This window comes from Panicum hallii, chromosome 2 (genome assembly GCF_002211085.1).
Source record: "Panicum hallii strain FIL2 chromosome 2, PHallii_v3.1, whole genome shotgun sequence".
Taxonomy (NCBI): Eukaryota; Viridiplantae; Streptophyta; class Magnoliopsida; order Poales; family Poaceae; genus Panicum; species Panicum hallii.
Window position 1 is genome coordinate 54,579,041 of NC_038043.1, and position 23,391 is coordinate 54,602,431.

General features: G+C 45.5%; 6 protein-coding genes across 6 annotated transcripts; 4 read left to right on the plus strand and 2 right to left on the minus strand.

Annotated features, from left to right (window-relative positions):
• Positions 1-912: 912 nt before the first annotated feature.
• On the minus strand, positions 913-3,809 carry LOC112882780 (patatin-like protein 1). Its single transcript, XM_025947926.1, has 5 exons — positions 3,628-3,809; positions 3,341-3,519; positions 2,028-2,211; positions 1,786-1,950; positions 913-1,697 (listed from the first exon to the last, which is right to left on the minus strand). Exons 1-5 carry the CDS (start codon positions 3,766-3,768, stop codon positions 1,131-1,133), a joined length of 1,236 nt encoding a protein of 411 aa, XP_025803711.1. The 5' UTR covers positions 3,769-3,809; the 3' UTR covers positions 913-1,130.
• Positions 3,810-5,517: 1,708 nt separating this feature from the next.
• Positions 5,518-6,387, plus strand: LOC112881324 (tol-Pal system protein TolA-like). The gene has a single exon (XM_025945992.1). It carries the CDS (start codon positions 5,518-5,520, stop codon positions 6,385-6,387), a length of 870 nt encoding a protein of 289 aa, XP_025801777.1.
• Positions 6,388-6,792: 405 nt separating this feature from the next.
• LOC112883420 lies at positions 6,793-9,861 on the plus strand. Its single transcript, XM_025948716.1, has 2 exons — positions 6,793-8,575; positions 9,491-9,861. Exon 1 carries the CDS (start codon positions 6,861-6,863, stop codon positions 8,181-8,183), a length of 1,323 nt encoding a protein of 440 aa, XP_025804501.1. The 5' UTR covers positions 6,793-6,860; the 3' UTR covers positions 8,184-8,575; positions 9,491-9,861.
• A 952-nt stretch (positions 9,862-10,813) lies between these two features.
• On the plus strand, positions 10,814-15,440 carry LOC112880496 (AP-4 complex subunit mu). The gene is made up of 13 exons (XM_025945136.1): positions 10,814-10,994; positions 11,104-11,198; positions 11,947-12,150; positions 12,328-12,444; positions 12,567-12,695; positions 13,246-13,372; positions 13,791-13,894; positions 14,010-14,114; positions 14,200-14,294; positions 14,400-14,487; positions 14,583-14,643; positions 14,750-14,823; positions 15,123-15,440. Exons 1-13 carry the CDS (start codon positions 10,937-10,939, stop codon positions 15,219-15,221), a joined length of 1,356 nt encoding a protein of 451 aa, XP_025800921.1. The 5' UTR covers positions 10,814-10,936; the 3' UTR covers positions 15,222-15,440.
• A 306-nt stretch (positions 15,441-15,746) lies between these two features.
• LOC112880497 (ADP-ribosylation factor-related protein 1-like) lies at positions 15,747-18,898 on the minus strand. The gene is made up of 7 exons (XM_025945137.1): positions 18,709-18,898; positions 18,267-18,399; positions 17,989-18,129; positions 17,137-17,245; positions 16,932-16,993; positions 16,392-16,495; positions 15,747-16,249 (listed from the first exon to the last, which is right to left on the minus strand). Exons 2-7 carry the CDS (start codon positions 18,357-18,359, stop codon positions 16,147-16,149), a joined length of 612 nt encoding a protein of 203 aa, XP_025800922.1. The 5' UTR covers positions 18,360-18,399; positions 18,709-18,898; the 3' UTR covers positions 15,747-16,146.
• A 163-nt stretch (positions 18,899-19,061) lies between these two features.
• Positions 19,062-22,911, plus strand: LOC112880498 (dolichyl-diphosphooligosaccharide--protein glycosyltransferase subunit 4A). Its single transcript, XM_025945138.1, has 2 exons — positions 19,062-19,214; positions 22,573-22,911. The coding sequence occupies exon 2, from the start codon at positions 22,573-22,575 to the stop codon at positions 22,684-22,686; it is 114 nt and encodes a 37-aa protein (XP_025800923.1). The 5' UTR covers positions 19,062-19,214; the 3' UTR covers positions 22,687-22,911.
• The last annotated feature ends 480 nt before the right edge of the window (positions 22,912-23,391 follow it).

The window sequence follows — 23,391 nt, forward strand, 5'->3', positions numbered from 1 at the left end:
CAACAGAACAGCCTATTGTGGAAGGCCCGGCTTGGGCGGGCCTTCAGTGCCGGCCCGCACAAGCATAGACAGGCGTGTTTGTTGGGCTCGACGAACTCTTGATGCTTGGGCCGAACTATCGAGCTACCCGCCCAACGGCCCAAGCGGCCAAGCCTCTAAGTCTAATCATTAGGGATCTACTCAGGATCTTAGGCTATTCACAATGGGAGTTTCATGGGTGTTTTATGGTATTAATTAGCCTGCCTAATTAGCAATTTGGATGACATGGCACATCATTTAAGAAGTAAGAGTTTCATGGAGTTTCATGAGGATGAAACTATTTAACCCATTTCTAAGAACTTGGAAACCGTGTGAAACCTCCATTGAGAGTGTTTTGTTTCATCTTCACACAATTGAGTAAATTCTATTGGTTATTTATTTGCAGCATTTAAGTAGTATGTTGGCATATGAAATAGTGAGATAAAACTCTCCATTGAGAGAGGGTGTTTCATCCTTCTACAAAGTTGACGTGGCATTCTTGGAAATATGGACATAAAACCCCCCATTGTGATTAGCCTTATTTCATGTGCACTGTGCACATAGCGGGGTCTTGATGCTTTATCATTTCCATTCCCTCTGACATCACATGAACCATGCATGCAAATGTAAAGGCTGTTTGGAGTGCTGCCCCACCCGCCACGGCGCGCCACACTTTTTCCGCCGCAGGTGTGGTGGCCGTTTTGAGCGCCATGGGTTAGGCACGCTGTGGTGAGTTGGGCGGCACTCCAGACAGCCCAGTAGTTTTACCATGTCTTGTGCCGTCGCAACTTACTTTTGCTAGCTAAAAAAAGAAAATCTAGGGGTTCCCTTGCCTCATCCGTTGGTGCACTTGGCATTAGTTAGCATTAATTAACCATATTGGATGGATCAACAGTTAATACACACACGCATCAAAGTCTAATAAACCTTGAAAACCTGGACAGAGCAATACTACTACTGCAGACGAACAATACCATCGTGCATAGCCAATAACTAGGCGATCTTATTCCGACTAGCTGAATACCTGAATCTAGCTCACACCCGCACTAGACATGACTATGAGGACGCAATTTGGTAGCCACAAGTAACTAGTACGTAGCATGAGCGCGAGATCAGAACGCGCCGCCTGGCCTGCCTTGATTCGACGCCGACGACATCGTCCTCGCCTTCCTTTCCTGGGAGAGCTTCTTGGCGAAGCGGGTGAGCGCGTCGGCGTTGGTCCCTTCCTCGGGCACCGGCACGGGCTTGCCCGTCTCCATGTCCACCCTGCTCACCGTCTTGGCCAGCATCCCCTCCCCGATGCGGACCAGCTCCCGCATGTTCTCCTCCGTGGCCACGTCCACGGTCGCTGCCGTGCCCCTGAGGGAGTCGTCCTGGATGCGGAGGTAGTTCCTCTCGCAGCCGAGCGCCTGGAAGAGGATGGAGATGTTGTAGTCGACGAGCGCGGCGCTGGAGTAGCTGAACATGTCGACGACGGGGGTGTAGCCGCCCTTGCTGCGCAGCCACGACAGGATGCCCCACCCGGCGGCCTCCTTGGCCGTGTACATCGCCGCGCCCTTCGCCGAGCCGGTGCCGAGGGAGATGACCAGGAACCTGTCGTAGTCCGTCGGGCCCCGGGGCAGGAGCTCCTGCTTCTCCACGATCATCTTCCGGGTTATCTGGTTGATCGTCAACAATGTCTGCACAAACCAACAGATCAAATAACTTTATTTTCTTAAATTCTGCTCAAAATATAGTGCCGTACATGATGTGCAGAACACTTCTTACCGGATTGTTGGCGGAGACGCCGCCGTCGATGAGGTTGAAGTCGCGGGTCTTGCCGGAGGCCTCGTCCCTGGTCTGGAAGAAGTGGGCGGGGAGGTACGTCGGCGCCGCCGACGTGCCGATGCACACGTCCGAGAGGAGCGCGTCCTTGAGAGGCATGGTCTGAGCCTGCACGGGTGCAGCAGCGTGTTATAGGTCGAGTTCGTGATGACATTAGCGTGCAGCCGCAGATTGGTGTTATATACATCGAAGGTGGAGAAGATGGTGGGCTGGAGGTTCTTGACGTCGAAGGTAGGGATGACGACGTTGGTGAGGGTCTCGTGCATCCTCGTCGCGCCCAGGAGGCTCTGGATCTTGGAGCGCAGGAACTTGCCGTCGTATTTCGGCCCCTTGAGCTCGATCAACGTGCTCACGACATCTGGCCATGGCCTGCGCGATCCGTCAATAATTAGTGAGAGAAATTGAAGCCTCAAAATGATCAATATAACACTGCAAATCCTCCTTATCGTAAAAATATATATACTCCTGAATTTTTCATTAGCTGATAATGTGAATGTTTGATCTTGTCAAGATCACTACAATGATATTGCCACTTGTACCTAGTGGCTATTTATTTTTTTTAGTCCTTTAGCTGATAAAAAAGAAGTAGAAACAGTAGCAAAAGCCAAAATGATGAATAAACCGGAAGAGTATCAGCTACTGCACGTTATTACCTTATTTATATTTTTACATACATGGAACTTACGAAACTTATCCAAAATCTAACTTTGAATTATTTGATCTAGTCAATTCTGGCAACGTGTTTAGGAAATGAGCTGAGTGCTTCTATAATTGAAAATCAGCACAACTCCTACTGGTAATAAGCCAAAATGCGAAGCATCATGTATCCTTGGGGACAGATCAATAGTATTCGCAAGATATATATATCTCCTGTCAGTTTGTACAAGCTCTAAGAAGGATATATGCTAGTGCACGTAGCACTTAATAAGGCATTTAACTACTTCATTCAATTCGGTTATAAATATTTGAAGAATCTTTTACTTATTATCCGATTGTGAACGCCTTTAGACTATATATCTAGCTTGGAAACATAAAACTTGTAGTGTATAGGCTTCCCTTGAAAATGTTTTCACGGTCTTACAGGTTTGTTAGATTTTATAAATATATTATAATAAACCCAACTGGTCAAAGCACAAAGGTCAAAGTTGCATCCCAAAGACTAAAAACATAATGGTAGTGTTTTTTGTGCCAGTGTGTGCGCACCATCCCTGAATAATATTTAAAACAGTTTTGATATTTTCAAGCGTTTGAAACCAACTTAAATAGTCTTGACTCTTGTAGCCCACCATCCTAAACCCTCCGGGCCAACTTCCAATTCTTTATGGGCAGGGGTGGTTGGCCATGAACAAGGGATTCCTCATTCGGTGCCATTGAACCTAAACGTTTGGTAAATCAATCAATTAATTGCCGTTCCTAATCTCCCCTGCTGTGGAAATTAGCCGTCTGAAAATTGCATGCAGCATACGCACGCACTAGACACCCTTGCTGTTACTTGTACCTTTGAGGAAAGATGCGTGGCCCGTTCTCCATGTAGAACTCGTTGATCTTCTCGGCCGAGAAGAGCGGGCGCTTGTCCTTGTCCGGAGCGGCGAGCATCGCCGTGATAAGGCCGCCGGTGCTGGTTCCGGCGATGTAGTCGAAGTAGTCGGCCAGCCGTGCGTCCGGTCCGTCGAGCTCCTGCAGTTACAGGTACAGCACGCGTGCAGCGTTAGCTTCTCGCCAGTGAACTCTGATGTCAGTTCATGTATGTGTGCTATATATCTAGCAATAGTTGACGACACGCACTTGGAGCTTCTTCTCAAGGAAAGCGAGGATGGTGCCGGGTATGATCCCTCTGATGCCGCCCCCGTCGATGGTCAGCACCGTCACCCTCCTCCCCACCGCCGCCGGCGGCAACGGCAACGTCGGCGAGTTTAGGCTGGCCATTATTCAGAGAGAGAGATCAGCAATTGAGGCGAAACAGGAAGATCTCTCTGTTTTCTAGCTAGCTGTGATCGATCTGATGATTGATTACGGATGTACTTAGGGTGGGTTTATATGGGGCCAAGCAGATCGAAGCAGTCTTTGGCAGTTTGTCTCCAGTGGCAGTTTGTTACTCCACTGACAACTAGAAAATGCTTATGAAGAGACCTATCGAGTGAGGTCAACTGCTGGATCGAGCAAACGAACACATGATTTCACATCTCGTCTCATCACCAACGCGACGCGAAATGATGCTGGGAGAGACTAATTTAATTTAATTTGGTTTCTAAACACGAGGGGTCAAGTTTGTGTTCTCTGCAAATCGATGTCAGGCTTGACTTGTATCGATGTATTACTATAACTATAACTGGGGCCTGTTTGGTTCGTCAGATTAAATTTTAGCCTCGTTAAATCGGATGTTTGGATAGTAATTAGAAGTATTAAATATAGTCTAATTACAAAATCAATTGTATAAATGGAGACTAATTCACGAGACGAATCCATTAAATCTAATTAGTCCATGATTTGACCATATTATGCTACAGTAAATATGAACTAATAGTAGATTAATTATGCTTAATAGATTTGTCTCGTGAATTAGCACCCGCTTATGCAATTAGTTTTATAATTAGCTCATGTTTAATCTTTAGCATCCAAATATCCAATGTGATTCGAACTTAAAAATTAGTCCATGAATCCAAACAGCTCCTTAGTACAGTGCAATATAGCTTAGCCGCGTTGCTAGCTACCCTGATTATTGAGTCATTAAGTGGGTTATACACTTGCACCCCGGCCGTCGAATGTTTCAAACCCTGTAGTTTCTTGGTTGCTTGCATGAAGGTCCGTCGTCTAACTAGCTATAGAACTGCAACTGGGCGGCGAATGTGTATGACGACAACGCGAGTGGAGGGAAGATGACAGATGCATGCACACCTCATTCCGGTTGAACAGGTTTAACAAGTGTGGCTACGAGAGATGAAAGTCTGCATAAACAATCAGTCAACTGGACTCATGGCGGAGTAACAAAATCGCAAACTGAAATAGCAGGAACCCACGTAGTCCCTTCGTTAAAGTTTTTGTATAAAGGCACGTTTTGGACTGTTTGAACAAATTTTATTTATATCGAACTCTTTGAACTGCAAACCACCCTGTCAATCTTAGCCCTCAGGGCTCTCATTTGTTGTCATCGGCTCATTGCTATGCAGAAACCAACAAAATGGATAAGTGTTCTTAATCCCTAACTTAATACGATACTCTCATTTGCAGATGACAACAAATGAGAGCACGCAGAGCTTCTTAGGGTAGTCCGTTGGCGACGAGCCCTTGGACTCAGAACCCATCCTTGCCTGCTTATCCTGGTTGTACGGATACTTGTTTCGATTAGAAAACAAGGAACAAGAGCTAACGGGAAGGTGGTAATGGATTATATTCCTAGTGCTATCTTCACGATCTAAGTTTAAAATTAAATAAGATTGGAACCCGACTTATTTTTTTAAACCCAACTCTTAGATTATCTAGATTAAAATTTAAACTAAAATTTAGAGTTTAGAGCTCTTTACCACCCCTAGGTTTGCCTCAGAGATTTTCAGGAGAGAGTATGCAAAACACCACCTCAGAGGACATACCAAGAAGACGTCCTTGCTTATGACGATGGTGTATGCATAAGTCCAACCGAAGAGGATCCTCTAGGCGCGTCGAACTCATCGACCGGCGATGGAAGGCAACGATGCAGACGAGCACCTGAGCACAGCTGCCAGTGTCCTCAAGGAGCTGTCGGGGACCAGGGAGGAGGTGGAGCGCGCCCGCGAGGCCGCCGTGCAGGCGTGGCTCGCGTCCATGCCGCTCGCCGAGGAGCTCGAGCGGCTCCGCGCCGAGCTGGCCGCGGCCAAGAGCCGCCTCGCCGCGACGGCGTCCGAGATACCGCCGCTCAAGTCGCTGATCGAGTCCACGAACGGTGCGGTTGCCGAGAGGCAGGCGGAGGCAGCGAGGAAGCAGGCTGCCGCGGAGGAGCTCCGGCGGCGCGTCGACAGCGCGCGAGCCGAGCTCCGGCGGCTGCGGGCGGAGATCGCCGCGACGAGGGACGCGAAGGACGCGCTGGAGCAGCGGGTGCTCATCCGGCGCCAGGCCGCGCGCGCGATGCAGCTGGCCGAGCTCGCCGTCACGGCGGAGACCCACGCGCTGGCTTGGGCCGCGGGCGCGGTCGCCGAGCAGGCCGCGCGCGCGCCTGTCGGGGGCGGCGGCGAGGACGCCCACCACGACGTCGTGGCGCTGCCGGCGCGGAAGCTCGAGGAGCTGCGCAGGCGCGTGGAGGCCGAGGAGCGGAAGGCCGCAGAGCGCGTCGAGGAGGCCGAGGCGATGCGGCGCGCGGCGAAGGCGAGCAGGGCGGCCGCCGTGGCGAGGCTGGACGCGGCGCGCGCCAAGAGAAGGGAGGCCGCCGCCGCCGCCGAGGTTCGCCGCCGTGACGGTGACGACATCTACGGCAAGCGGGCGAGGAGTGCACCGCCGCCGAAGAGCCGGAGCCGGAGGTCTTGCTTCTCGGTGAAGAAGCTACGCAGCTGCTTGTGCGCCAGGGCCAAAGCTTGAGGCGGATGCGCCACATGCTGAGATGTAGCTTTGGTGATCGAGCCGGTAACAATGGACGCAAGCATCGCGTTCTGATGCTCCATTTCTCGACGAGATCTTGTATGATAAGACTGAAATTTCTGAACATTTTGGTCGTCGAGTCCCATCTGGCCATCTCTGTGTGTGATGCACCGTGTCGAGTTCGTGGAATCGTCAGAGTTTTTCCCTGGGCCGCATTGGCTGGAGATGGACCATCAAATGGGCTTTTGACAAAGTGGCCCTATATAACTTTTTTTTTTCGTGGGGTCAAGTAGTCAACCAAAAATGACCACATGGGGTTTGAGCTGACGCGAACGCGATCAACCCTGACGTAATCACCACGGTTAATCACTCTCGCAACGGAAAACCCCTCCGCCCTCCCCAAACGGCACCTCCACCTGACAGCTGAGCCCCACATCAAGCGCTCGCTGCCTACCTCCACTCCTCTCACCCACATGGATTTCTCCGCCGGCGGCGGCAGGGGCGGCCGCGGCGAGCCGGCCCGGTGGCTGGAGATCGCCGGGAAGCTCCTCGCCGCGCGGGACCTGGTCGGATGCAAGCGCCTGGCGGAGCGCGCGGTGGAGGCGGACCCGAATCTCCCGGGTGCCGACGAGCTCCTCGCCGTCGCCGACGTCCTTCTCGCCTCCCAGCGCCAGCTCCCCTCCGGCCGCGCCGATCCGGTCGCCGTCCTACAGCTCCAGCCCTGCCCCGACCCCGCCGCCGTCAAGCGTGCCTTTGGCCGCCTCTCCCAGCTCGTGTCCGCCCCGCGTAACCCCCGTCCCGCCGCGGACACCGCCCTCCACTTCGTCCAAGAAGCCTTCGCTGATCTCTCCAAGAACGCCTCCAGCGATACGGCTCCTGCTACTGCTTCTACTCCTCCTGCTTCAGGGGGTGCCTCGGCGGCCGCGGCCGATGCCGATGCGTTCTGGACGGCGTGCCCCTACTGCTGCCACGTCTACGAGTACCAGCGCGCGCTGGTGGGGCGCGCGCTCAGGTGCCAGAGCGCCGGGTGCCGGCGCGCGTTCGTGGCCACCGAGATCCCGACCGTGCCGCCTATTGTGCCGGGCACCGACATGTACTACTGCGCGTGGGGTTTCTTCCCCATGGGCTTCCCTAAGGCAGCTGATTTGAGCACCAACTGGAGGCCATTTTGCCCCATGTTTCCCGGGAATTTTCAATCTCCGCCGCAGCCAGCATCTGCAAGAGCTGCCAAGGTTGATCACATCAATGTTCAATCTCCGCTGCAGCCAGCATCTGCAGGGGCTGCCAATCTTGATTCCAGGAATTTTCAATCTCCGCCGCAGACGGCAACTGCTGGGACTGCCAATGTTGATGTACAAAATGTTGAGAATAATGGCATACCTATTAATGCCAATGCAACACAAGCAAATGTGCAGCCAGCAAATAAGAGTGGTGTCCGTGGCAGTCCAGCAGGGCCATCTAGAGGTAGGATGAAGAAGACAACAGCCCGCAAGAAGGTTGGTGCCGTTCTTAAGAAGCACGCTTCCAGTGGGGTGGAAAGTGGCATTGAGCCATCTATGCTTGGGTCGGATTCATGGAATGGGAATGCAGGTAGTGGTAGTGCACAGACAGCGGGTACTAGAGAGATCAACATAAATGAGGTGGCAAAGCCAACTGATGGAGCCACAGTGCTGAATTTTGGTGGGGATGAGGACATTGGGTTTGATTTGGATGTTGATGCAACAGATGCCATATTGGGAAATTTACAGCACCTGCCATTCTTGAGGGAGGATGACAATACCAGAAGAATGTTTTAGTTGTCGATGTGCTCAGTGTAGGTATTCCGTAGATGTGGTGTATATTGTGCTGTTGAAGGAAATCCTACATAGTCCGATCCTTCAATGCTGCCCTTGCTGTTATTGCAACTATTTCTTATTTTTATTCTGTGTTCCGTAGTTATCTACCTTGGTTCAGCTAGCTGGTGATCTCTTGTAGCATCTGGATCAGTACTATTTACAAATCTATAGTCTAGATTATCCCAAATTAGTTGGGGGATGTGTAATATTTGCCACCTGCAGATTGACTTAAGGAGATAACTGGTTGAGCAAATAATGCTTTCTGCATGGTTGATTGGTGAGGCTATTAGTTAAGGGTTTATAATGCAACAGAGGCCACATGGAGTGCTGGCAGATAAATGCTGATGAAAATAGTAAGTCTATTCTTCTTAGAGTTCACAAATCTCTCCCTATTTACAAGGCACATGACATATATTAGTGACTTCATGGACTTAGGACTCATAATTTGTTTGATTTGATTTGCATCGTCCAATATCAAACAAGTTGGTTGACCTTTACTCAATAAATCACCTGCATTGTGAACGTCATAATCATCGTGTTTTTGTTATTATCCATTCATCTGACCAAATTTCCAATTTTTTACGTGTTCACTGAGACAGAAAAAAAAGGATCGCCACAAATGTTTCGCAAAATCTAATATTTCATCTTGTTGGTCAGAAATTACACGTGACAAGGATTTGATTAGAAACATGACCTCGTGTTACTGTTAATAGAATGGTCACAGTGGTACTATCTTGCCCTGTTTGCTATGTTAATCATATCATCAGTCAGCGATCTGTGTTGAATCAAAAATAAATAAAATCAAGTTTACTGAAAGCTGTGCTCTTTCTTGCATCTATCGAGAAGTTTAAAAAATTGACAAAACCTTCTAGTAATACATTTTGTAGAAATCGATTGAAATTGCAGCCAACCTTAGATGCAGGCATAGGCCTGTGCTATCCCGATTTCAGGACTACCCTAAGGCCAAGGTACCAGCCAGATAATTTCTATGGGATTCCAACCATTGTCTTCTATGCTTTCCTTTAGTTATGTGCTCAGCAGCTATGTACGCTCTTAGACAACAAGAGTACTGAAGAGTTTCTACCAGGAGAATTGCATTAAATTTCTGTAGATAATTTGAAGTACAATATCTTAGTTTTAAATTTTGTAGAAAATTCAATAACAGAGTTTCCCTTTTTTTTTGCGATCATATCCACAAACTTCAAGGTATAATGACTTCTCAACTGAATATTTGATTTATACTGATGTTTCAAGTTCTTTTGTTTCAGATATCTCAATCAGAAAAGCTCTATGCAGTCAGTTGATTGCCTTCACCAGTCACCAAAGGAGCTAAATAACAGAAGTGGCATGGTTCAGTTTAGGGCACGTCAGTGGCTTGTAACCTATGATTCTTTCTTTGATTTGTTTTGCCAAGCTTGCCTGAAATAACAGGAGTTATCTGTTGTTGGCTGCGGCTGGGTGGCGGGTTGGGGGAAGTAGGAGGAAAGGAAGCTGATGTTTGCCTATTTTATCTTGATCCAGCGTCACATGAATCGTGTGGTTTTAGCATCTGAATAACTCGAATTTTCATGAGCTTTATTCATATGTATCGAGAGATTATTAGGTACCAATTTTAGTTGAATATGTGTGCTTCATATCTTGTGCATTATTTTCACCTGGCCGTTCGCACCAGGAGAGAGGAAAAAAATTGATGGAAATTTGAGCATTTCTTCTTCTTCTTCTTTTTTTTTGAAAGACCCAGATTTGATAATTTCTTGCTTTGCCTCTTAGGCTATGTTTGGATCCAAGGGCAAATGGCAAAAGGGCAAATGGTAAAATTTTTGCTCCTGTCACATCAGATGTTTGGACGCTAATTAGAAGTATTAAATATAGTTTAATTAAAAAACTAATTACATAGATGAGGACTAAATGACGAGACGAATCTATTAAGCCTAATTAATCCATAATTAGCAAAATTACGGTAGCATTTGCCCTTTTGCACTTTGGGGTGTTTGGATCCAAAAATGCAAAAAAAGTGCAAAAGAGCAAAAGTTTTGCTCTTTCTCTTTCTCTTTCCATTGGATCCAAACAGGCCCTTATTGGTAGCATACCTTTTTCTCATTGCCATTGAAACCAAATTCACTGAGATGGACTTACTGTTGCTTGCAAAATTGATTCAACAATTGCAGCATAAGGTTTTCTAAAAAATTACAGAAAAATTACTTATAATCAGAAACTCGTAACTCGAAATTATTCACAAAATGTCCACCTACCAAGAAAGAAAAAAGGACATTACTTCAGTTTTTTTCTTGCATCTTGGTCAATCAGGTACCTAAATACAAACTTCCAAATAATATTAATCACTCAATCTAGCTAAAAGATTAGCACAGTTCCTTTTTTTGCGAGGAAGTTCTTTTATTTTGGAAGCGAGATTAGCACAGTTCTGAAGCTTTTGTATAATCCCACAGAAGCCCGCACGTTATCCTACAAGCCGTGCGATCGAGAACCAACGGCTGCGATCGCTTAACTGCTGCGGGACCCGGGAGTCGGCGCCTGCGCGAACACATCGCAGACTTCCACTCCCACGTCATCCATCCTCTTCACCTCGTCGTCGTCTTCCTCCTCGCCTTGCACTCCTACTTCCTCTGTACCTCGGGTCGCCGTCGCGTCACGTTACAGCCGCAGGGCGCGGCCTCAAGGAGAAGCGTGGTAGCGGAAAGCGGTGGCGGGGCGGGATGATCTCGCAATTCTTCGTGTTGTCGCAGCGCGGCGACCACATCGTCTTCCGCGACTGTAAGATCTGGATCCCGTCTCGTCCCCGCCCGATCTGGGCGGGCAAATTTCGCTTATTCGTTGTGATCCGGTGCTGATTTGATTGTAAACTTCGTGCGGGAGGGTGCAGATCGCGGCGAGGTGCCTAAGGGCAGCGCGGAGATCTTCTTCCGGAAGGTGAAGTTCTGGAACGACGACGAGGCAGAGGAGGCGCCCCCAGTCTTCGTACGCATCTATTCCTTACTCCTGCGCTCTTATTCAGACTGCAAATTTTGCCGAAGTTTTTTTTAGCTGTAATTGTGATGCCTTAGCTTGCGATGTGTTAACGTGAACTGCTGTGCTAGTGAGCTTGTCGGTCGATCGGGACTAGCACTACGATTCTCTAAAAACTTGTGCATTGAGAAACTGACGAGCAGCGGCGAATTGTAGATAGAGGAGCATTACCTTAGAAATCAGGGTGACTATGACGCAGGAATTCAGTTGTTTCTGGGATCATTATTTGATTTGTTTCATATTGTCTAGCCAACTCCCTGTTCTGTTTACATCGGTAGTGTATAATGGATCATTTGGTTATAGCATGAGATGATATATTTTGCATGAATATATGCCTAGGAACTGAAATAACTGAGGGTAATACTTTTGTGATTTATTCCAGCTACTTTGTGACCGTTTAAAATTAGCAAGACCTGTGCCCATTAAGGTATATTTGTAGTCCAGTGGACAATGAGCTGTTCTTCATGCATGTGATATGCAGTTGTCTCCATGTCAGTGGACCCTTTTTTTTTTATGAAAAATTAATCTTGAGGTAAAACAGTATGTTGGCATATTAGAATATTTGATCCTAGATTAAACTGAACGAGTAAAACGTCAGTTTTGTGGATGACAAGATAGAGAGTCCATCTGCGTTCTGCATATTGGTGCATTTCTTTACTACTTGATCTGACACCTGGTATTTTACCTTTTGTGATGACAGAATGTTGATGGGGTTAACTATATTCACGTCAAGGTCGCAGGACTATTTTTTGTAGTAACTACAATGGTTAATGTTTCTCCATCCCTTCTCTTGGAACTTCTGCAAAGGATTGCACGTGTCACAAAAGATTATCTTGGTGTTCTGAATGAAGATTCACTGCGGAAGAATTTTATTTTGGTGTATGAATTGCTCGACGAAGTCATTGTAAGTGCTCTACACTACATCTTACACCAGTATCAACTTCTATCCTTTCTGACCTAGTTTTTAGGTTGCTACCAAATCTAGTGTGATTTTAACAAAGAAGTTGCGTGGTTCTGCAGTGATTAGTATGATTTTTCATCTGTTTACGGGAATGCTGACTGTCATCTATTGTGCAACTAGGACTTTGGATACCCACAAACAACCTCTACTGAGGTTCTGAAGTCATACATATTCAATGAACCTATCATGGTTGATGCTGGACGGCTACCACCGCTTGGTCCTGCTGCTATGTTCATGGTAACACTTATGCATATTAATGCAAGAAATATAAGATTAGGGTTACTTGACTAAGAGACGTGCTGTCCCATACTATTGTGGCAGTGGCATAGTTTCAAAATTGATACCCTTGCCTTTTGCAGCAAGGCACAAAGCGTATGCCAGGTACAGCTGTTACAAAATCTGTTGTTGCTAATGAGCCTGGGGGGAAGAAGAGGGAGGAAATTTTTGTTGATATAATTGAGAGAATAAGTGTGACATTCAGCTCTAGTGTAAGTACCGGTTTATGCCATGCCTCAATATTTGAAGATGTCGAGCAATTTTGTTTTCATTCTTGAAATCATTCTATTAAATTTGTTGCTTTAAATGTCAGATGGTGATGATGCCCATTGCAATGTTACTTTTCATTTTATATACCATCATTTAGTGATATTTGTTATCGCCTTTACTGCCAAAGCCTACCTTTTGCCATCTTGTTCCTTATTCAATTACTGTTAAAGTGATTTCTGTGCTTACTATTTGAGACTGGAGACAAATAAACGGGCCAGTCACTATCATGTTCCCTTTTTACTATGGAATTCCAACTCCACGGGACAGGTTCTTGTTGTGACAAGTGATGGCCTAATAGTTCTCAATCTTGTGATTTTTCTTGCACTTAATTTTATGGCAGATCTGTTGATTTTTCTTCAATTACTAAAGGGCACTTTATTTTGTTGTCTCATTTATTTCTCTATAGCTATATGATATCACATAGCATTTTTTTCATGGAGCACTACTGGGACTTTTTTTTTTCATGACTTATATCTTATTTTTATTAAACAGGGCTACATACTTACATCTGAGATTGATGGAACAATTCAAATGAAAAGTTACCTCACTGGAAACCCAGAAATTCGTCTTGCTCTCAATGAGGATTTGAGCATTGGAAGAACCGGATCTTCTTCCTATGGTATGACCATTTGCTTTTCCTTTGACATGTGCGTTCTCTACTCTCATTGATGTATAATATGCATATGACATAAGAAGTTTATCTCCTTTGTACATTGTTCCTTTTTCATAGTACATTGTTCCTGATCCTCTTATCTCTGTAACATGGAAACTGGGTTATGTTGAATGGATAATTTTTTTATTCAGAATGAAGGAGTTATTCGATGCATATCTTTAAGTGTTACTACTTAGTAGTCACTATGAGCATAGATCACTTATATGCATTCTGAATTTTTTTTTCACGAGTGCTTTCTTCACCATTTGAATATGTACTACAGTAAATATTTAACATTTGAACTGCAGTGTGTTTATTAGCACGCTGTTCACTCTATTATTTCTGAATATTGATCACAGACAATATTACAAATATTTAATGCCAGATTACAGAAGTTCTTCTGGAGGAGGAGCAGTCATTCTCGATGATTGTAACTTCCATGAGTCAGTACATCTGGACAGCTTTGACATTGACAGAACTTTGACTTTAGTAAGTACTCTAATAAGGCTTTTATTTCTAGTTATGTCATTTCTTCATGCAGAACTTCAAGCACTATATTTACAATGTGTTACCTGTTAGATAATTTACATTTACCATTGCATAGATACCACCTGATGGAGAATTTGCTGTAATGAACTACCGGATGACCCAAGAATTTAAGCCACCGTTCCGTGTAACTGCACTGATTGAAGAAGCTGGACCATCGAGGGTATGGAATTCTTGTCTTGCTATTAGGCATTGATGCTATTATGTTTTCAATTTAGTGAAACCCAATTCTTTTATTATCTACACAGGCTGACGTTCTACTGAAGATAAGAGCAGACTTCTCTGCAAATGTCACAGCTAACACAATCACAGTACAAATGCCAGTGCCCTCCTACACAATGAGGTTAACTGTAGCCTTATCTTGTTTCGTAAGAAGTTAGAAAAACGGGAGAAACTGACTGCTGTTTTTAATGTTAGCTAAAGTTTAACGTCATGGATTACATTACAGAGCAAGTTTTGAGTTGGAAGCTGGAGCAGTTGGGCAAACAACAGATTTTAAGGAGGGATCCAGGAGACTTGAGTGGAATCTAAAGAAGGCAAGTGCCAACAAGGATCATCATATGTGCATCCTGCATGTATATGCACTGGAACTGTTAACTTTGCTGAATTATTTTAACTTTTGACACTACAGATTGTTGGTGGTTCTGAGCACACCCTTCGTGCAAAGCTGACATTTTCCCAGGAGTCACATGGTACGTGTTTTGTTTAAAGCATCTCATGCTTATGCCCTCACTTGGCAGGGTCATTGAACTTTCCTGTTAGGAAACTTGTTGTGACATCCTCCTTCGTGAAATGCAGGAAATATCACAAAGGAAGCTGGTCCGGTGAACATGAATTTCACTATACCTATGTACAATGCGTCAAAGTTGCAGGTAAGACCATCTGCTGTATGGTCCTTTGTGAAATGTATCCATTTCGCACTATAGGGCTTGGAAGTGTGCTGGTTCCACTAGCAAAATTACTGGTTCACGATTGGTCATCTTTTAAGTGCATTTTTAAAGTTAGCCATGTGCTTTTTGAAACTTGTCTCTACAAGGTGCTATACACTCTTAGCTCTTATGTAGTTTACATATTCTCCAAGGCCTTCACTGCTCAAAAACATTGACATGCATAATTCGTTGTGGAATGTTTCTGATCAACAACTCTTAATTTTATGTTTCCTCTCCTGCAGGTCAGGTATCTTCAGATAGCGAAGAAATCAAAGACATACAATCCATACAGATGGGTGCGATATGTAACACAAGCTAACTCCTACGTAGCTCGTCTATGAGGAACCCGTGTTTGTACTCTTGTTTCTGGTCCATTTTTTTGGTGTATTATTTGAGGTTTATCTTGGACAGAGTGGCATGTATTTGTAACTTTATAGTGGAACAATATCACTCTGCTCCTGCAGTCGAATACATTGTAGGGTCACAATTTTTTCCCCTCGTAAAATGTCCAGAAGATTCATGATCATGTTTTAATACTACAAAATGAATGAAGTTCTTCATGCCTTCATCGCACTTCTGTGACCCATCATCTTAGAAATTTCTGTGATGTTCTGTGGTACTCATAATATCGCGCTGAGTGTTAAACAGCCTTGCATCTTTTCTTCACGAACTTTAGTTACATCCTATTTAGAAACTTTCGAGGATTTTTATCTCAACATTATCGTTTCAAACTACTTTTAACAAAGAACATTAAAGGATTTAAAAATCTGTAACCTGGGATTTAGAAACATCCGAGGATTTTGTGAAAGTAACATTTCGTAGGAAACTTTAGGATTCATATGAAAATGTACAATGAAATGACAGAATTTTTTACAAGGAAACACACCTCGTGATTGAAATCACGATGCATCTTTCTTTTGAAGAATATGCCGAATGTACAAATCTTCTTTATGCTCCATTCTGTCACTTTCAATAGATCCAAACCAACAATCATATGAACATGAATCCCTACGACTTTAGATACACATTTTTATGAGCTATGCAGGTCAAGAAACTCAATAGTAACCTCTGCCATCCTACAACTCCAAAACTGCAAGAGCAGCACAACCAAGAAATATTTTCTGGGGGCACTCAGGGGTCTGACTTGAGGGGATGTGGCTCAATTGACCATGGAGAAAAGAGCAAGCGTAATTCATGGAATCCATACGTGCCATCCTCCTCAAATGCTTTGAACTCTAGAAAATCATGTGCAATAGCCTGAGTCTGTTAAATCTTCCCAGCTGCTTCTGTACGCATCCTCAGCAACTCAGTGCGTTTACTCCTCTCCATTTCTTCTACCAGCCAGTCAATACCATGTTTGATCCCTGTCCTGCAATGGAAGAGCAAGCTTTAAATCAAGCATTATATGCTTCAAGTGGCAAGTTTGATGATATCCTCAATATATCCATCTTATAAAAAGATGAGTCAAGTGATAAATAAATTTGAAAGTGACATGGAAATGCTCTGCGCACCCATCAAAAGCAGATCCAGCCTGGAACATGCATGACCTCTCATCTAACTCTTTAAGATGCAGATGTCTAGCCAATTCTTCCTCCGAGACAGCTGCTGGTGAATCCTGTTGAAAGATCCACATAAATATCAGAATATAAGATTCATGAGGTAAACATAGAATTTGCCACACGAATTTATATATCCCAAAAAGAACTGGGCAGGATTCCAGGAGACTAGGACTAATGTCATCAGTTCTTTATCTTTCTCATGTTGTAACTGGAATTCTTGTAACCAGAAGTCAAAAAAAGGATATGATTACTCTATGTTTCTCAGTCTATATCCACAGTTTCAGATATACTGATTGGCCAGGCTATATACATCTGCATTGAAGATCTAGTTTACACAAACTACATGTGAATGTGGATGATAACTAGTTTCCTAGATCTGCTAATTTTCACATAACAAAATGCAGTTATCAACTACAAGTAAAAGGATGGAGTTTGAAAAGGTATTTGCTATGGAGTATACAAAGCATTCAAGATAACTGCAGGTAAACCAACCTGTTTATTTGCAAATATGAGTATCGGCGCTCCTTGCAGATCTTCATGGCGGAGAACTTTCTCTGAAATAAAAGTCCAGGTTACTGTTACCTAAAGTAATAGACTCTTGATCAAGAATATTGAAGCATGTGCTAGTAACTATGTACCAGAATACTCAGTACATGTACACAGTTATTTGCTGATTAAACAAATGGAAGCAACTTACCAAGAGCGGACTTGGCATCCTCAAATGATGCAGCAGCAGAAGAATCAATAACATATATTACAGCATGTGCCTCCTCATAATATTTCTCCCATATTGTTCGTAGGCCAGGCTGTCAAAATATGTATTTGTGTAAGAATTTGAAATGAATAAAGAAAACATTGTCTGACTCGTGCTTCTGAAATTATCACATGAACTCGATTTCTGCTTCTTGTTAGATAGTGAAGGTTAGGTATATACGCATTGACAACATATCCTTGGGTAATCAGAAACAACACCAATGGTGAGGTGTTGGTCAAGATCAATGCCCATGCTCTTAATGATGATAAGTAAATGAAGATGATTGTGCACAACCAATTGGCACCAATCAACAAATGAAGATGAAGATCTCTGCAGCATTGAGGTGCAAGCTTTTAATACACTACATTAAGATAAGAGGAGTTTATCTATGTGGAGCAACATAAAAAAAAAACACAATCACTACAAGCCCTTGTTGATTTTTTTTCCCAGTATGTGGAGCAACATAAAAACATGATCACTACATGCCTTGAATCTTAAGCACATGCTTCAATATTCTAGAACTGTACCAGCCCATTGGAAAACCTCATGTTTGAGCATACTGATTATATGGTAAAAACTGGACTTCACTTGCTAAGTACATGATTCAGGCATTTCTGTTTGAGAATTGTAACAAGTTCTATCACCAGACATTGTAATGCTAACTCAAATTAACTGACAACTTATTGACTGAACCCTAAAGTAATCAACCGCAACAGATGCTGAATGGAGATGTTTCAATGACGAGATTGTTGGTCACGATCCTTTTGGTATGTAACTCTGCACGAGAAACCATACCTGACCTCCCAGGTCCCAGAAGACAAGCTTTACATTCGCATCTTCAATACGCCCAATATTAAGCCCAACTGTTGGAACAATACGATCATGCGGAAGTCCTTCTCCCTTCAGGTAGATCGACTTCAACTTTTCTAGCAAGGTCTGCATAGTCATGTTTTAACCACAATCAAGTTTGACACATAAATTTAGTTCAAATAAATACGAAATGAACTCGATCTTATAGTTCCAGCAGCCAGCACACAGAAACTAAACACAGTTACGATACACAAAAGTATTACCGTCTTCCCAGCCTTATGAACTCCAAGGATAAGCACATGGAACTCTGTCTTGCTGAAGACATGATTCCATAGGCCATAGAACAAGGAGAACATCGCTGTATGGTCCTCTCCTCCTCAATCAGCTGCGCAGTGCCTGCAAATTCAACATCAGGTCACACGTATTTCCAACCATTGATCCACAGACGCCTTCTCCTACATCAACTCTGCAATTGATCATGAGCAGAGCAGGTGCCGGCGCCACCAAAGTGGCGAGGACTATGCCGACTCAGAATAATCAACACATTTCCCTCCCATACTCGCAGATAAATTGACGACAAAGTGGGCGAATGGATCAGCGCACCCCGTCCCAGAAAGAAAATTTTGGATTTGAGGGCTCACGGCAAAGAAGAATTCCACGGGAACAGAACAAGCGATCGGTCCGAGGAAGCTAGGGCTTGCTTACCCAGGAACGAAGCGATCGACCCGATTCCACGGCAGTGGCGTCCAGGGGAAGGGGGCTTTTCGCCGACGCGTGCAGTTGGATGGATCTGGATCGAGGTCGCGCCGTATTCGCGGGGACGGAGGGCGGTGGCGAGCCGAGCCGTGCCAACGGGAGCCGGTTCCTTCCCGGTGGCTTGCAGAGAGAGGGTGGACCCGGTTGGTGTGACTGGCGAATGGACCCGGTCGGGGTAACTTGATGTGATGATACTCGGAATAGGAATTCCATGATACTCCGGCCCATACGGCTGATGATATGATAGATCAGGCCCAACAAACCCTGTCCAGCCCAGTGGGCCTAACGATTCCGTTCTTTTGCTCTTCTTCGCTCGCACGACTCCCCCGGAGTCTTCTTCGCTCGCTGGTCTTCTCGTCTCGCCACACCACGCTCTCGGCAAGGAGCGGCTGCGACACAGCAGGCGAGAGAAGGCGGCGCGGCAAGCGGCCCAGGAGATCTGCGCGGCGGGCAAGGTGCGCCTCGTTCTCTCTCTCCTATCCACCAAGATGGCCTAGGGGTCTAGGCCCGATCTGTTCTGTTCGTGCGGAGAACCCGAGTACTTGTGGTTTTTCAGTTCCTGCTCGATTTCCACCTGAGTGATTTACCGCGCGTCATTCGGTAGATTTACTGAAACTGTTCGTTGGATCGGTGTTGTGGATTCCGTGGAATTGCGAAGGACAACGCGCTGCGTTGATGAGATCTCGCCACCAAGTACTTTCGCATCTGCAGAGGAATCGTGAGATCTCGTGCGATCTGATTCAGGAATCTGTTTTTGTCGCGGTAAAAGCAACCGGTGGGGGTTCATTTAGACTAGATCGTTGGGATTTTTTTTCCGTAGATGTATGCTTGATTAGTATAATTTTGGGCGGCATGCTGTACAAGTCCCCTGACGGAGGCTAAGGGCAACTCCAATGGAACTCTCAAATTTGAGCCCCTATTCCCCTCAATGAGGATCTCTCATCCAGATTTCAGCCCCCTACTTTCCGTCGCACTCCAACTGAATTCTCATATACCTCCTTATATCTTATGCACTTCTTTCTTTATTGATATCATGTAACTAACAATCTAAGCATTATATATGCAAACGGTGTTTATTACCAACAATTACGAACAATGATTTTATGAATGAATACATTTTGTACTAATAATATTTTAACGGAATTTTTTTAAAATAATTTACCTGCTAATGACTATTTGAGCAACGACTACATTTGCAATGACTATATTCCAACGGCTATATTTCAAACCGCTATATTTCAAACGGTTATATTTCCAATGGCTATATTTCCAACGGCTATATTTCCAACTGCTATATTTCAAACGGCTATATTTTCAACGGCAGTATCTTTCATCTCTATATATACAGGCTCATTCACCTCATTCTGCAATGAGCCATTCACTTCATTGTTGCTTCTCCACCTGAAAATGAGTAGACTCTCTCGCTTAGACTCGTCGTCCTCGTCGGATGATGATGACGAGCCCGAACTCGTCCTTGGTGCACTACATCAAGCTCATACGAGATACCTGGCTATGCATAGTCCACAATGTGGGGGCGGGGGGGGGGGGGGGGCTCTGTACCTGGCCGTCAATATATTCATCGCGATAGAGGAGCTGGACATTGGAGGTTGTACCAAGACTATTTTTCAGAAGCTCCAACATATGACGCTTCTATATTTCGGTGCAGGTGTGTAAAATTGTCCTTTTTCCCCCTCGCCTTCTCCAACCATCGATATGAAGCTCCTACATATTTCTTATTCTTGTTTCCTATCTGGTTCTCTTCTTGTTCTTGTTTCCTATCTCAAGGGGGGAGAAGCATCTGTAGGTGCCTCTGTAGATGCTTGTTCGTTAGGCAATGCTCCAAAATTGAACTCATCAGCATCAAGCTCACTGCTTCCAACATTGTTCTCCACCAATTCCACCCAGCTTTGCATTTCAACCTCCTGCAGTTGAGCATGAATAATATGAATAAAACAGCAGCAGAATCCTATCACATGGAATGAACAAAATGTAATTGAGCAATACTGTCATCTATCTCTGCATCTGCATTGTCTTCTCATTATCTAAAAAGAATCTGCAGAATCCTCCTCTGTTCTCTATCCCCACACACTCTACCTCAACCATCTATCTCTGCATCTGCAAGAAGCAAGCATCAGCGGCGTCACGGCAGATCGCGCCAGGCATCAGGCGTGGGGGCAGGCCGGCCGCGCGCCCACGGCAGGGAGCAGGCGACGTCGCCGCGTGGGGCCAGGCCGGCCGCGGCAGGCAGCGGCGGCATCGCCGCGTGGGGGTAGGCCGGCCGCGCGCCTGCCCCAGGCAGCAGGCGGCGTGGCCGCGTGGGGGCAGGCTGGCCGCTCGCCAGCGGGAGGCAGCAGGCGGCGTCGCCGCGTGGGGGCAGGCCGGCCACGCGCCAGCGGGAGGCAGTAGGCGGTGTCGCCGCGTGGGGACAGACCGGCCTCAGTAGGGAGCACGCGGCGTGCGGGCAGCACGCGATCGAGGAGCGAGGCAGCGTGCCGAGCGAGGGGTGCTTCGCCTCCGGCGGCCACGGGCAAGGCCGCGGGACGAGTCGCCTCCAGATCTACAGGTACAACTTTTCCCCATTCTCTCCTAGACTACATGGCCGCCGGAGATGAGAAATCGACATACCTAGCGCGGGGAAAGCTCCGTGGACGGCGCGGGGAAATCTCCGTGGAGGCGCGGGAGGACCAGCCGTTGGCGCCGTCGCCGGATGAGAGCTCAGTAGAGGAGCTCCTACAAGTGAGAGTCGGAGGGGAAAAATGAGGCAGCCTCATCCGTCGGGGGTGGGATGAGAGACCAGTTGGAGGGAGTTTTTGTGTTTTAGTCCTCAAAGATGAGGTAGGGGTTCAACAAAGAGCTCGGTTGGAGTTGCCCTACGTTTGCGCGCAGTCATGATTGTTGCTTTGCCAGTTGCCGTGTGTGCGAGAAGGTTTTAGAGAGATAAAAAATTATGTGAATATCCAGTTTACATTAACAAAATGTTGTGCAAGTCCCCTACAATATTGATTCGAATCCAACTGACGTGCTAGATCCTAGTACTTCTACGATGCTTATGAGTAGTGCTGTAGACTTTAGTGATGATGTGATTGAAAATACATGCTCCATTTATCATGAATGCTGACCTCCTGAGTCCTATGGTAGTGCTGAAAGTTTTTCGAATTTCCTCTGGATATTACTCATTTACTCTTCGTACTCCTGATATCATAATCAGTAATATGCTAGTTTAGTTGCAATATGCTCTCCACAGTCTATATCATGGCCATCTTTTTTTAATCACGGTACACCACTAGAAGATTAGAATCAATTTAATCTGTTGTGTCATGCTATCCCGCCACTGAACTACTAGAAGCTGAGGACACCTTCATCATCTCCGTACATGGATGAACCAATTCGTATATTCAATTGGATCGCATTCCTCAAGCAATGCATATCATTACAAAGCTCCCTGTTACTGTGATGCTAACTTGATGTAACCCAATTCCTCATCTATTTAGATGTAGTTAGTTAAATATGTTTGAGCCTTCACAGCTCATTGGAGTTGTTGGGTTCAGGGGATGGTTAATTAAGCAGTGGACTTGATGTGTTTAATTCTGACAACTTCTTCTATGAAAAACCAATGAGTAGCCAGTATTTCGCTCCTTTTTGGAATCATGTGCGCCTGGTTTATAACCTCTTGCTGTATCTTGTGTTCATCACATTACTATGCAAAATGCTTCTGACAAGTGACTATTCTTATTGTGGATAATTTCTGGAAAATTACGTGAATTACTTGTCCTCAGATATTAACCAAAAAAATTTTGGCCATCTTTGTTGCAGATGTTTGACGACCAAGACCTGGGCTTCTTTGCCAATTTCCTGGGCATCTTCATCTTTGTCTTGGTTATTGCCTACCACTTCGTGATGGCAGACCCGAAGTACGAAGGAAACTGATGCCCTTATGTTGCGCAAGGAGATCTTACGATCTGCAGACACAAATTGGGCAATACTATTTAGTTAATGATAGCGAGCTCATTTGACATTTGTTGAGTGCATATCGTGAAAGCTGGACATGCAGCTCCTGGCATTTTGACTTCACCCGTGTCTTAACCTTATGAATTAGTAAATCCCGAAGTTTTCTAAAGATTATTCGAGGCCTGCCATTGGTTTGTTGTTTGCTGGGTAACTTGTACTTTTATGCCGTTCGGTTCTTGCTTGCCAGACTGTTATCAGTCCCTTTGCTTTCCTGTTTATTAGGCTCCTTTGGATACTGGAGAAACATAATACTGCACAGGAAACAGATATCAAGCGATTCCTCAAGGGATTTTCTAGTATTTGATTCAAAATTTAAATTCCTAAACAGGAACTAAATGTAGGGACTGATCTAGGGGTTGTCTACTGGTCATTTTATGTAAGTTTTCCAGGTAGCCTTCGAGCTTTCTCTGCTCAAGCAGCAAACCAGCACGGGAGCACGAGGCAACAGGCTCAACAACTAGTTCGCATCTAGTAATATCACCGTATCGCTGGCTATCCCGCCTTGGCGACGCGCCGTGCAGCCAGCTGCCGTCGTCAACATCGCGAGCAACGGGGCGCGCAGAAACACTTGGCGCCTCGCCCTTCACGGATTTTCGCCGCAGAAAATAGCTCGCCCGCGGTCGC

Excerpts from the sequence above, each read along its gene's own strand:
- LOC112881324 (XM_025945992.1), top strand. The coding sequence starts at position 5,518 with ATGGAAGGCAACGATGCAGACGAGCACCTGAGCACAGCTGCCAGTGTC.
- LOC112880497 (XM_025945137.1), bottom strand. The coding sequence starts at position 18,359 with ATGTTCTCCTTGTTCTATGGCCTATGGAATCATGTCTTCAGCAAGACA. Across the intron at positions 16,496-16,931 it reads TCATATTTGCAAATAAACAG|GATTCACCAGCAGCTGTCTC; the intron begins GTTGGTTTACCT and ends ATCTTTCAACAG. Across the intron at positions 16,250-16,391 it reads GCTGGATCTGCTTTTGATGG|GACAGGGATCAAACATGGTA; the intron begins GTGCGCAGAGCA and ends CTTCCATTGCAG.
- LOC112880496 (XM_025945136.1), top strand. The coding sequence starts at position 10,937 with ATGATCTCGCAATTCTTCGTGTTGTCGCAGCGCGGCGACCACATCGTC. Across the intron at positions 12,151-12,327 it reads AATTGCTCGACGAAGTCATT|GACTTTGGATACCCACAAAC; the intron begins GTAAGTGCTCTA and ends TTGTGCAACTAG. Across the intron at positions 13,373-13,790 it reads AACCGGATCTTCTTCCTATG|ATTACAGAAGTTCTTCTGGA; the intron begins GTATGACCATTT and ends ATTTAATGCCAG.
- LOC112880498 (XM_025945138.1), top strand. The coding sequence starts at position 22,573 with ATGTTTGACGACCAAGACCTGGGCTTCTTTGCCAATTTCCTGGGCATC.
- LOC112882780 (XM_025947926.1), bottom strand. The coding sequence starts at position 3,768 with ATGGCCAGCCTAAACTCGCCGACGTTGCCGTTGCCGCCGGCGGCGGTG. Across the intron at positions 3,520-3,627 it reads TCCTTGAGAAGAAGCTCCAA|GAGCTCGACGGACCGGACGC; the intron begins GTGCGTGTCGTC and ends CTGTAACTGCAG. Across the intron at positions 1,951-2,027 it reads CCATCTTCTCCACCTTCGAT|GCTCAGACCATGCCTCTCAA; the intron begins GTATATAACACC and ends GCACCCGTGCAG.
- LOC112883420 (XM_025948716.1), top strand. The coding sequence starts at position 6,861 with ATGGATTTCTCCGCCGGCGGCGGCAGGGGCGGCCGCGGCGAGCCGGCC.